At 41.3% G+C, this 13,851-nt stretch overlaps 1 protein-coding gene across 1 annotated transcript in view; it reads right to left on the reverse strand.

The window, feature by feature from the left end:
* LOC126474146 (myosin-I heavy chain) overlaps positions 1–13,851 on the reverse strand; it is a 180,300-nt gene that overhangs the window by 19,987 nt on the left and 146,462 nt on the right. The window contains exon 14 of the mRNA XM_050101600.1: positions 9,918–10,260. Within this exon, the coding sequence (XP_049957557.1) occupies positions 9,918–10,260 (343 nt within the window). The remainder of the gene's footprint in view (positions 1–9,917; positions 10,261–13,851) is intronic.

Below are 13,851 nucleotides of genomic sequence, written 5' to 3' on the forward strand. Positions count from 1 at the left end.
TGATTTCCTTCCAAATCCATACATACAGAGTTGGCATACATGCATTTGTCATTCCTCAAGACAAAAGTTTCTAACTGCTATAATGAAATATAACTGTATAGATAAAAACTCTATTCACTAAGTGCCAGCAGGAGAACACACATACAAAAAAAGATTTTATGTATGCAGGCTTTCGGAGCCAGAGACTCCTTCTTCTGGCAGAAGGGGAAGGAAGAGGGGTTTAGGAAAAGGATTAGAGTTTGAAAAGTCACCCAGAAACCCGGGTCCAGGGAGGCTTACTGGATGGGATCAGAAGGAAAGACTGATTGTTGGTGGCTGCACTGGATGAGATTTGAAAATCTGAGAGCTTTAATTTGGAAGACAAGTAATATGCAAGATATAGATTACTGCTGAAACGTTGTGTGTAAGTTAATAAGAGTGAAAAAGCTAAGAGCATTGTATGTAACAGAGATGGGAGGGGGACGGCGAAAAATAGACAGGTCAGAAAATGAATGATGTAGAAAACTAAAACAGAGTGCAGAAAGGAGTGGTTACTGTGAAGAAATGCTCAGGTGGAAGAAATTAACTTTAATTAAGGTCTGGTGGGTGGCAAGAGGCAAGAATATGTTGTAGTGCTAGTTCTTACCTGCAGAGTTCTAAGAAACTGGTGTCTGGGGAAGAACCCAGATGATGCATGTGGTGAAACAGGTGCCAAGATCAAGACTGTCATGTTGTAGAGCATGTTTGTAAGAGGATATTGTGTGCTGCCTATGCCCATTCATCCTAACTGATAACTTGGTGGTAGTCACGCCGATGTAGAAGGCCGAACACGACACAACATTTGGTATGTGATGTGTCATTTCACTGGTGGCTCTCCCTTTGATGGTATACATTTTGCCAGTTCAGTGCTGGTATAGGTGGTGGTAGGAGGGTACATAGGGCAAGTCTTGCAGTGTGGATGGTCACAGGGGTAGGAACCACAGGGTAGGGAGATGGGAGCAGAACGAGCATAAGGATATTTGCAGAGACTGAGAGGGCAACAAAAAGCCATTCTAGGTGTGGTGGGCAAATTCTCAGACAGAATGGACATCATTCCAGGGCACGATTTTAGGAAGACATGGCCTTGTCGATGTAGCTGATGAATACACTCAAGACCAGGATAATACTGAGTGACAAGTGATGTACTCCAGAGCTATTTTTTGGAGGGATCAGCAGTACCAGGACTTGAATGTGATGACTTGGGAAATCTGCTTTTGAATTAGACTGGTGGGGTAATTATGTCCAGTGAAGGCTAATTTGAGAATAGTGGTGTATTGCTAAGAGTCGGCGTCCAAACAAATATATTTGCTTCGAATGCCAAGGCTGTATGGGATGGGAGATTTCACATGGTAAGGATGGCAGTTGTCAAAATGTAAGTACTGTTGTTCGTTAGTAGGTTTAATGTGGACAGAAGTGTATAGCTGGCCTTCGGTGAGGATGGGATCAATATCAAGGAAAGTAGCATGGGATTTGGAATAGGACCATGTGAAATTTAATTGGGAGAAGATATTTAAAGATTACATGAATTTTAACAGATCAGCCTCACCATTAGTCTATATGGAAAAGATGTCATCAATGTATCTAAACCAAACCATGGGCTGAAGGCTTATGGATCCCAGGAAAGCCCCCCCCCCCCCCCCCTCCCAAGCAACCCACGTAAAGGTTGACATAGGAAGGAGCCATCCTGGTTCCCTGTTTGCATGTCTGCCTCTCAAAGTTTAAGTACATGTTAGTAAGTATAAAACTGATTAAGATGAGCAGGAAGGATGTCATAGGTTTGGAATAAGGTGGGCACTGACTTAGAAAATGTTCAGCAGCAGACAGACTGTATATGTGGTGGATGTTGCTATAGAGAGAGGTGGCATTAGTGATGGCAAGCAAGGTGTGTGGTGGGAGTGGGATGGGCGGCATAGGTTTCAGACAATCTAGGAAGTGGTTGGTGTCTTTAATATAGGAGGGAAGTCTTAGTGGTTGCAGGTGTCGATCAACTGAGGCAGATGTATGCACAGTGGTTGCTTTGAAGCTAGCAGCAACAGAACGGTCAGGATGACTGGGTGTGTGGATTTTAGGAAGAAGGTAAAAGGTGGGGAGGGGGGGGGGGGGTGCATGGTTTGGGTGGGGTTAGAAGTTCTATGGATTGAGGTGTTAGTCCTCACGAAAGGCCTGAGGTTTTTAAGGAGGGACAGCAAGTCAGTTTGAAAATAGGGATGGGATCTTGATGGCATATGCTGCATGTAGAGGTGTCAGACAGCTGGTATAGATCTTCACTAACGCACTCCTGATGATCAAGTACTACAGTGGTAGATCCTTTGTCTGCTGGGAAGCTAATGATGGAGTCATCAGCTTTTAGGGAATGTAGAGCATGGAGTTCTGCAGAGAACAAGTTAGGGTCTTGAGGAAGGGTTTTAATGCAATGCTGGAAGTGAAGAATTCTTGGAAGGCTGGTAAGGGATGATTTTGAGGTAGTGGTGGTGGATAAAATTGAGATCGTGGCCAGAGCTGTTCAAGACAGGGGTCAATGTCAGGTTTGCTGTTGGAAACGTTTTGGGGTTGGGTTGCAAAGTGATATTTCCAGTTGATATTATGTCTGAAGGAAAGTAGGTCCTCCAACTAAAGCAGCATGATTAAATGCAGATTTAGGGCTGAAAGTGAGACCCTCCGATAATACCGATAATTCATGGGGGGAGAGCACTTTAGACAAGAGGTTGAGAACACTCTACTGTTATGATTGGTTCTTGTGATTACAAGTTATTATTGGTCTGAGAGGCAGTTGTTAAGGCTGGGGGATGTTCAGGAGATTAGCCAAGCTCAGTTTGCAGGAGAGGAGTGCTGGTTGATGGTGTAGCTGTTTAGGGAGCTGCAGAGGGGCAGGGAGGGAAATGCCACTGTTGAGGCAATTTAGGAGAAGGTGGGATAGCTGAGGCGAAATCTGGCATGTTATTGCAGTTTGTGTTATAACGGTAACCGGAACGGTCGCGGGGTTGAAGTGATGGAAAGGGCAGCGGGACCCACGGAGTGGCCTGCAAACGACAACATAACGTGAGAGGGCGGACACGACCAACGAAGGACAGAACGAATAACAACAAGATCGAAACAGCCACGTCCACTCGTACACAGAACAAGAAAGTAATTAAGCTGTATAAGGCGAGGCGATGTGTCGAGAGACTTACGCAAGATTAGAGTGGCTGGCTGAGCGAGAGGCAGGCACTTAAATACTCTATCGGGGGGTGCTTAAATACTCTATCGGGGGCGCCGCTCTTGGCTGCTGGAACCACATGTTCCACTGTGGTGCCCTCAGACTAAATGCGGGCCAGGAGGCGTGCTCCGCCAGAGCGTATGGCGCGATGGTGCACAGACCTACAGGGGTCTTTGACGTCCATGATGCCTGGCGGGGATTCAAATTCCGCAGTGCGCGGTACCAGAGTTTGAAGTTGTCTTGGTGGATGATACCATCAAGGGATCATGAGGGGCAGATAACTGCAGGATATTGTCAAAGGCATATAGGCATATAGGTCGCAGATTAGCTGGGGAAGTGCAAGAGATTGCTGTATTTGCAACCGTTAAAGAGTCTGGTGTAGAGTAAGATTACATCCAGAAACAGGGACTTTCAGTGTTAGGCCTTTGGGGGTAGCTCCAACGGACAAGCAGGTTTCAAGAAACAGAATGTGGGACCTTAGTTTCGATAGTGCGAAAGATTGTTTTCGAAAAGAATGGATGTAATATGTGATGGGATTCATTCATGGCAAGATAGGGTGGTTTGGAATGTTAGAAATGGCGAGAGTAGTAAAAGAACAAACAGAGTGTGGAAAATGATATCAAAATGAAAAAAAAGCAAGGAAAAATCAGAAAAATTTGTACGAAATTTGTGAGAAGCAAGAAGGACTAACAAGAAGTAATGAGGGGGTGAGAATTTCTCACCAGAAAAGTGGCCTATATGATACAAAAAAATAATTGGGGAAGAGGGGAATAATCCACAGGGAAACTCGCGAAAATGAGAAAAAATTTTTAAACTGGACAAACAGAAAGTCTTAGGAGAAAATGTAAACTACTTTGCTTGGCAAATAAAGTGATGTAGGTCACAGCAGTAAAAGTCGATCAGAGGGATTTGGCAAAAAACCAATGCACAAAAATGTGAAAGAATTACATATAAACAAAGTAATTGGAAAGAAAATAGCTGTCAACTTTGCAAATAAATCAGTGAAAGACGGTCAGCAGTGCAGTGAACCACAAACAAATTCTTATAGGCAAACTTGTAAATAACAATGGACCCATCTATGTGCACAGAAATCAATACTAGGAAAGATGTAGGGGCGAAGTGTTGATTTTGCTAAGGTAGAAAACAGATGACAGTTTGAACAAGATTGATGACAACAAAGACTCACAAGAGGGTTACATAAGAAGAAATGGTGGCCACGTGGGCTTATATAACAATGAAAATAAAAGTACAAATGCAGAGTTTTGATCCCAATGTTCCTTTACTAAAGAAGATATGGAAATACTGCCCTAGTTAATTCCAACACTACTTCAAAGATGAATGAATGATATTGATATTAGTGTCAGTGGAGAAACAGCTAAAATTATTGAAATAAATATGTCTCTAAAGACTGATATAATTTCTCTCAGAACCTATATGGAATGTATACTGAAGTGAGTTCCTAGTTCAACTTATATACAGTTAATTACAAGATCAAAAGCTATTAGTAGTAGTTGTTTCTGAAATTTAAATAGGTATGAAACTAGCGTACCCCCATCCACAAATTTCAATTCCTGTGGGGCTCACAAGTATGTGGACATTAACCTTGGTGCCACTGACAGATCTTTCATATCTTTTGATTATATTAATAATGTAGGAAAAGACATATTGTACTTACCATAAAGAAGACACATTAAATTGCAGACAGGCATGATTAAAAGACACTCCTTTGTCAGGCCATGATAAGATTTCAAAGTAGTACAAATATTAGAAACTCACTTTAAATTTTCAAAAACGTAAAACTGTTCCCTTCACTAAATGAAAAAAAGTCATATACTATGACTACAATAGAACTGAGGCACAAATGGGATGAGTAAACTTGTACTAACACCTGGGTACAACAATCTGTAGGAATATGAAATAATATGCTCACAAGGGCTCATTGTAGGTAAGCCAGATGGCACACTTCATTGCATTAGTAGGATACTGGGAAAATGCTGTCAGTGTAAAGCATTCAAATCACATGTGCATCACACTTTTTTTCAAAGAAGGGCAGCACAAATGGGTACAGGCCTGTCTGACTGATTGGCACATGCTTGAAGGCATATGCCAATTAACCCACAAAAGTATACTTTCAACTCTTGAGACTCTGAAGGACTCAACAAGTAGTTGAAAGTCTCCTGCAGAAATGTTGAACCATGCTGCCTCGTAACTGTGGAGTGCAGGATTTTGTGCACATAGTGATCTCTCAATCATGTCCCATAAATGTTCGATGGGATTTATGTCAGGCAATCTGGGTGGCCAAATCATACACTCGAATTGTTCAGAATGTTCTTCAAAACAGTTGCAAACAATGGAGGCCTAGTGAAATGGCACATTGTCATCCATAAAAATTCCATCGTTGTTTGGGAACATGAAGTCTACGGTTGGCTGCAAATGGTCTCCAAATAGCCGAATATACCCATTTCTAGTCAGTGATCGTAAGACAACACATTAAGCTTGTTGGTTAGGGGGGTGGGAGTAATACCCCACGTTCTTTCTGTGCAACCCCCCCCCCCCCCCCCCCCTTTCCCATACGTGACCCGTAGACCTACGCTGCTTACAGTCAAGTGGACGAGCGGAGACCTTATCAATGGGAGAATAGAGGAAACCGTATCAGCGAGAGATGATACTTCAAGTCCTTTTGGAGTGTCTGGTGCAGGACTCTCAGGTATTCACCCAACTCATCTATTCGAAGCAGCTTCCAGACCTATTTCTGGCTGCTTACAAGCAGCATTCACATTGGGCTGCATTCTGACTGATGAAATGTTGACCACTAAATAGTTAACCGTAAATCATCCTATCTGTTATTGTTCTTATTTAAGGCTCTGTTATGCTAGAAGAACTGTAAGTTCTTTTTCAGATCTTAAGCAAAAACAACCAGAGAGTGATTTGTGAATGAGAGAAGGAAACAAGATAATATTTAGGTATTCCTTATGACAACTTAGTGTATGAACTTTTGGCATGGTTATGCTCAATAATAGGAACCTTTAACAATGAAAAGTTGTTATAATGTAACCTAATGTTGAAGGTTGCAGGATAGAATAGGAGGGAGAGCTGTGTAAAACCAGTCTCTGGACTGAAGACCACAACAACAACAACACAATGTTGAAGGAGGAAACTAAATGGGGCATCCATCATATGACAGTTATAATATGTGTGAAACACAATATTACACCACAGCTGTTAAAACATCGAAATTTATGTCTAAATTGTAAAGATTCCATCACCAAGTTTGAAGCAACAGGTTAATGAGTGGAAAAAAGTGGAAGTATTGCACCAATCACGTAAGTACCTATGCTGCAATAAGGGAATCAATTTTTGGAAAATGACGTTGCAGCTAAGATTGCACAATATACGAGGTGTGTTCAAAAAGTAAGGTGACTTTCTATTTTTATGAAAAAAAAATTCATTTATTCATCTATATTCATGTTGTCCTCTTCAAAGTAATCCCCCTCAGATACAGTACACTTTTGCCAACGCTTCTTCTAATCCTTGAAGCACTTCTCGTAAGCACTTTTGGTACAGCCTTGAGTATTTCCAGCGGTGCAATAATTATTTCCTCAGTCGTTGAAGATCTTCGTCCTGTCATAGATCTCTTCACTTTTGGGAACATGAAAAAGTCACAGGGGGAAAAACCCGGTGAATATGGTGGCTGAAGTGTGACTGTCATGCTATTTAGGCCAATAAATCTCTTACAAGCATCGTTGAACGAGCAGGTGCAGTGTCGTGATGCAAAAGTCATGAATTGTGTTTCCATAATTCTGGGTGTTTTTTTGCGTCTTGCTTCTCACAGAAGGCGTGTAACAACAAGGTAATGATCCTTATTAACCATAGGATTTTGAGGCAAAAGTTCATGTTGCCCTACACCATGATAATTTAAAAAAAAAAAACAATGAGCAAAACTTTGACATTTGATCCAACTTGGCGTGCTTTTTTGGGTCTTGTCTCTCCAGGATGCTTCCATTGGGACGATTGGACTTTGATTTCAACGTCATAACCTAAACCAATGTTTCGTCACCAGTTATGATCCTTCCGAGCAAATCAGGATCATCACTGACGTTATTCAAGAGCTCCTTAGTGATGCTCATGGTTCTTCTGATCAAAATTGAGAAGTTTTGGAACAAACTTCGCTGACATATGTCTCATGCCCAAAACATCTGAAAAAATTGCATGACACAAACTGACCGATATGCCAACATCCTCAGCAACTACTCTTACAGTAATTCGACAATTTTCCAAAACAATTTTCCAAAACAATTTTCTTCACCGCTTTGACATTATCATCTGTTATTGATGTGCTGGGGTATCCAGAGTGAGGTTCATCATTGGTATCTTCTCGGCCATGTTGGAAGAGCTTGTACCACTTGTAAATTATTTTTTTTACTTAGAGCAGACTCACCATATGCCACCGTCAACATTTAAAGTGTTATAGAGCACTGGATTCCATTTTTCACACAAAGTTTGATGCAAATTCTTTGCTCCATTTCTTATAATAGTAAAAAATCGCTGACCACGCAACATGTCAAACCTTTCTATATCTCAAAAACAAATGAAGTATGCTGTACACTTGAAATGCATGTTCATGACATCTGTACCAACGTAAAAGAGAGAGAGAGAGAGAGAGAGAGAGAGAGAGAGAGAGAGAGAGAGAGATTGTCAAAAATATTCCTTTCATCCGGTGAATAGGTACTGAAATTAGGGTAAAAGACTGAACAAGGGACTGCTGCCAAAAGTCCAAGGAGCAGGAAACTGGAATGAATTTTCACTCTGCAGCAGAGTGTGTGTTGACTGAAACTTCCTGGCAGATTAAAACTGTCTGCGGATCAGGATTTGAATCTGGGACCTTTGCCTGCTGTGGCCAAGTGCTCTACCAGATGAGTTATCCAAGCACAACTGATGACATGCTTACACAGCTTTACTTACCCCACTACCTCATCCCCTACTTTCCAAAATTCAAAGAAGCTCTCATGCATACCTTGTGGATCTAGAACTCCTCAAGGAAAGGATATTCTGGAGACATGGCTTAGTCACAGCCTAGTGGTTGTCTCCAGAATGAATTTTAACTCTGTTGGGGAGTGCGCACTGATTTGAAACTTCCTGGCAAATTAAAACTGTGTGCTGGACTGAACTCAAAACTGGAACCTTAGCCTTTTGAAGGCAAGTGCTCTACTGACTTGCTAGTCCCCCACAGTATGCACAAGAAGTTCCATGAAGTTTGGAAGATAGGAGATCAGGTAGTGGTGGAAGTAAGCCGTGAGATTGGATCGTGAGTTGTGCTGGAATAGCTGAGTCAGTAGAGCACTTGCCTGTAAAAGGTAAAGGTCCCAGTTTTGAGTCCTGGTCCAGCACCCAGTTTTACGTTTGAAGCACAAAAGTAGTTTACAAATAGTATGAATTTTTTATAGCTTTCATACGCATTCACAAATATGTAACATATGATATATATAAACCATGGTACAAACAGATAAATATTAGGATACAGAATTTAGAGTTGGACCTATCTCACACAAAGCAAAAATCAGACATTCACCTATGTACGTAAACAAAAAGATTTTTTACTTAGCTGAATTTGTGATTCCTGCTACACTAATGGGCCTAAGATGAAAAGTAATGTCAGTTGATCCACTCAAAATAGAGAAAATTGAGAAGCATAAACAAAGGACATTTTTCAGTTAGTGCACCTTTCTCGTCAAATTCAAAACATGTTGTAAAAGTAAGTATTCTGCTGCATGTTATTTACATAAACACTGTCAATCTTACTACTGCACTCACTTCAATTACATTAGAAACCACATTAACAAATAGATGACACCTATTGCAATACTCTATAGAGAATTTTCTTTCCAATCTTTTTCTTCGTGCTCCACATTCTTGAAGACCAATTCACTACAGACCTGTGGAGTGTACATTAAACCTAAGCAAATTAATTCTTGTGTAAGACATTTATTCTGTATAACATTTTTTTTTCTAACATGTTTCACTCTCCTTACTATGGACTATTATTCAGGAGGAGCCATCCAGTTACAGGTTTTTTAAACAAATCATTTAAAATCCTTTGGAAGGACATAGCTCATTTCCTTCTCCACCCTTGACCAACCCAAACTTATACTGTGTCACTAATGATATCATCAGCAATATATCATTAAGTTTTACTTTTATTTTCTTACTAAGGATCTATGTAATAAACATGTATATAATTTAATCTCTATGTGGCCATTCAGAAAAGTCTCTTCATCTCCAAGTAACTACTGCAACCTACATCCTTTTGAATCTGCTTACCGTATTCATCTCTTAGTTTCCCTTTACGATTTTTAACCCCACACACTTCCCTCCAACACAACTGGTGATCCCATGATATTTCAGAAGAGTTGAGTCAGTATTGCCTTGCATGTTCCTATGTTTCTCTGCAATCCAAACTGATTTTCTGTTTGAGGTTGTTTTGCCTATCTCATACATCTTGCACACAATCACACAATATGGAATAGTTCTGTCATGGCTGGCTCTCTCAAGGCTACCAGTAGTTCTGACAGAGGCAAACATAGAAAATACTGAAAACTGAGAAATAACAAAAACATTTTGACTGTTTAACAGCTGGAACTGAGTGAATAATTAAGGTTATACATCAGGCTACCAGCAGAAGTTAAAAAAAAAAAAATGCATTTACCAGGTCAAGCCCAAAGAGTGTGCATGTCTGCTGTATCATTTTCTGATCACATTTTTCATTTGGATCAGGTGGTGGTGTGCCTGCTATTGGCTGTGGTCGTGGACGCACAGCTGACACCACTACTGATGGGTTTGGTACACCACCAGAGCCGACAGCCATTGCCCCCGACACAGGAATGGAGCGAACACCCCCTGACGCGTGCTGCAGCTGCAGCTCGAGGCTTCTACGTAAAGCAGGCCACCTCCGTCGTAGTCGCCATCCCCGCCATGTTGACTGTATTAGCACTGCAGCCCGGTGCCTTGTCTCAGAACGCAGTGATTCAAGCTGTTGCCTTGCACCTTCACTGAAATATCAAGATTTCACAGGGTTCTGTTTTAGGACCACTACAAAGAACAGAATGTCTGTTAATAACAACAAAACACAAGGCACAGTTTCTGCACAGAACTCTTGCAGTAGTGAAAGATTATAGCACAGGAGTTTCAAGTAATTGGTAGAGTTGAGTGTTTATATTCTTAGGACTGAAGATGTATTTTAATTGGATATACCACATTCAGGATCGTGGGCAGAAACTGAATACAAATATCTTCATTATTCATTAAAAGGAAAAAGGCTATACTTTGCTTACTTTCACTACATGGTATCATATTTTGCATTATCTGTGTGCATATGCAAAGAATATTATTAGGCTAGAAAATTATGGCTGGAAAAACTGGTGTCAAATCATGTGTATTTATACAGGCTGTTGTCCAGGCACTCAGAATTCTAAATTCCTCATGGAATTTATGGTTACTAATGTAGACTCTTCAAAAGAAATTGCAGCAGTTACATAGGGAATGCTTGCCAGAAAAATAATTTACACTCCCATAACACTTTCTTAACTCATATTGCACAGAAAGGAGTCCACTGTTGTGCAGGTTCTATTTTCAATGAGCTTCCTGCAAGACTGAAAGACATTGTGAGATAAGTCCCAAATTTTCGACTATAAGTTGAATAGATCTGTATCACAGATCTTTTTTTGTTTTTAATTTTTATCTGCAATATTTAGTTTTGATATATTTCATTTGAGGGTAAAAATAATTATTGGTGGTGCACCTAACAAGGGGAACTCCTCATCGCACCCCCTGACACCCCCTCCCCCTCAGATTTAGTGATAAAATGGCCCAGTGGATAGCCTGTCAAAACTGAACACAGATCAGGCATGAAAACAGGAAGAAAGAGGTGTACTGAACATGAAAATAAAAGCAAAACAGAAACAGTGAACAGTCCAAGCTCAAGATGTACAACATCAAGCGATTTGGAAAAGCTATGGTGGTGTCATTATATGGTGACAGTGTTGGACTGCAAAGCAGGAGAGACATGTTGAAATCTCCCTCATGCCTGATTTTGCAACCCCCACCCCTAGACCCTCCTCCCAGCACACCCACAAATTATGAACTGTCTGTCCGGTCATTGACGTATCTGTTCACTGTACTCAAATTTGTGTCTGTGTCGTGGTGTAATGTCTGTTTGCAATGGCAAGGTGTAGGTAAGGGACGTATAATGAAAGATGATTCTGCAAAACTAGTCTATTGGAAGGTGAAAGGAAGTGGCTTTTGAATGAGAACTGCAAACATTTGATGAGAAGGCGACAAGTAAATTGAATCCTCCACTGGAAAACATGTCTGATGTGTCATACACGATTTTCATGACAGTATGTGTCATGTGACAGGAATCTCTTATCGACACACCATACCTGTACGCCTCATGAGGGAGTGAGATATGCCTCATTGCCTGATTTAGATGTTCATGTGAATGTGAATGTGATCACTCCCAAAGAAATGATGAAACATAATAGTTTGCCACATAAGCTACAAAAAATGAACACAACAGTTTCACAATCACACAGTTTGAAAATGGGGAGTGAAATGGAGAGAAAAGAAATTGTGGCTCAACTTAATTAAAAGAAGGGAATGGTTGGTTAATAGGACACATCCTGTGACGTCAAGGAATTAATATGCTAATGAAAGGAAGTGTGTGTGTGTGTGTGTGTGTGTTGGGAGGTGGGGGGGGGGGGGGGGGTTGACCTTCGGATTGAATGCCACCAATTTCAAAGTCATTTCAAATGTGGCTTGTGAAAGCCTTGATTATGAGATTCTCTCTGGCAGATAATGTTTTCTTATAAACAAGGAGATAGCAGATTGGAATCTTTGTAGTGTATAAGTCTTATCAACTGTATGTGCAAGCAAAGGGAGGGAGTGGCATGAAACCCAAAGTATAAGAGTTAATGCCCATGTTCTGGACTAATTCCAAGCGTATCTTATGGATTAAGAGGAAGTAACACTATTCACATTGATTTTCTATTCAATGGAAATAGTAAGCTGAGCAATTCCCTTGGTTGTCATGAGAGGAGTGTATGCCAGAAGGTAATGACAAATTAGGAACTGGGTACCAGGTCACAAGTATTGTGAAGCCAAGTGCTAGTCTTAGGCAGATGACAGAGAACATGGACAATTTAGGCAAAGATTTTGACAAACAGGACCAAGTTATTGTAATTGGTACAGCATAATGAGTGACCTGGATGAAATAGGAGTAGCAACTACACACCCAAATATGAGTTTTGTGGAGGTTCTGCAGCGTCATGACCTTCACTAGGAGAACACTACTGTGAGCTGTTAGAACACTGAGTTGATTGGGCTGCTGCTGACGGAAATGGAATCTCACTGAGTGCTACACTTCCGGGGAAGGGGGGGGGGGGGATGTGCTTGACATGGTCCGCACCTGAATACGAGAGGGAAGGATATGTTGGCTGAGCTTCTTGCTGAAAATGTATATGGGGCACGGGGGACATTGCACAAAGAAAGATGCCTGTGGTTAGTGGCTACCTTTTTTTAGGTTAGAATCAGAATTTAGACAACCTGTTCTCAAAGAAGTGAAGATAAGAGAAGAGTCCCACAAAATTCATAAGAAAGCACAGAAGCGTATGTTTAGGTTATTTCATCAAAATATTAGAGGACTGAATAATAATGCAGAGGAGTTTCTTGAGTGGAAAATTCAGGGAGCTCTGAATAAATAGTCATCCTGTGCCCATGTGAGCTCCACATAACCATAGGGTTAGATAAGTTACATACAAAAGATTACAATCTAGCATTTTACTCAGGCAGAACTAATAGGGGAAAAGGAGGAACTGTTACATACACACATCAAAAAAGATTTTGCATCACCCCAGTTCCCAGAACTCCTGAAGATAGATGTTAACTGTGGATATTGTATCACAGACACAGTCCCTTTGACAGTTCAGGGATGTCACTAAACCCTCACAAATATGTAAACAACCATGCACGAGCAGTTCCTATTAGAGGGAGGGGGTCCAACAGCCGATTAGTTCCAGTCATTCCACCAGAAAGGAGGTACATGGTTTGTGTTGTCTGTAGTTCAACCATGCCTAGACAGTCAATATCACAGTTCGAACACATCTGCATTGTTACTTTGTGCCAGGAAGGGCTCTCAACAAGGGAAGTGTTCAGGTGTCTCGAAGTGAACCAAAGCGATGTTGTTCGGTCATGGAGGACATGCAGAGAGACAGGAGCTGTCGACAACATGCCTCGCCCATGCTGCCCAAGAGCTACCTAAGGATTGTGGCTGGAGGAACCCTGACTGCAACGCCACCATGCTGCATAATGCTTTTTGTGCAGCCACAGGACATTGTGCTACGACTCAAACTGTGCGCAATAGGCTGCATGATTCGCAACTTCACTCCCGACATCCATGGCAAGTTCCATCTTTGCAACCATGACACCATGCAGCATGAGAAAGATGGGACCAACAACATGCCGAATGGACCGCTCGGGATTGGCATCATGTTCTCTTCATCAATGAGTGTCACATACGCCTTCAACCAGACAATCATCGGAGATGTGTTTGGAGGCAACCCGGTCAGACTGAATGCCTTAGACAC

The sequence above is a fragment of the Schistocerca serialis genome, chromosome 4 (genome assembly GCF_023864345.2).
Source record: "Schistocerca serialis cubense isolate TAMUIC-IGC-003099 chromosome 4, iqSchSeri2.2, whole genome shotgun sequence".
Lineage (NCBI taxonomy): Eukaryota > Metazoa > Arthropoda > Insecta > Orthoptera > Acrididae > Schistocerca > Schistocerca serialis.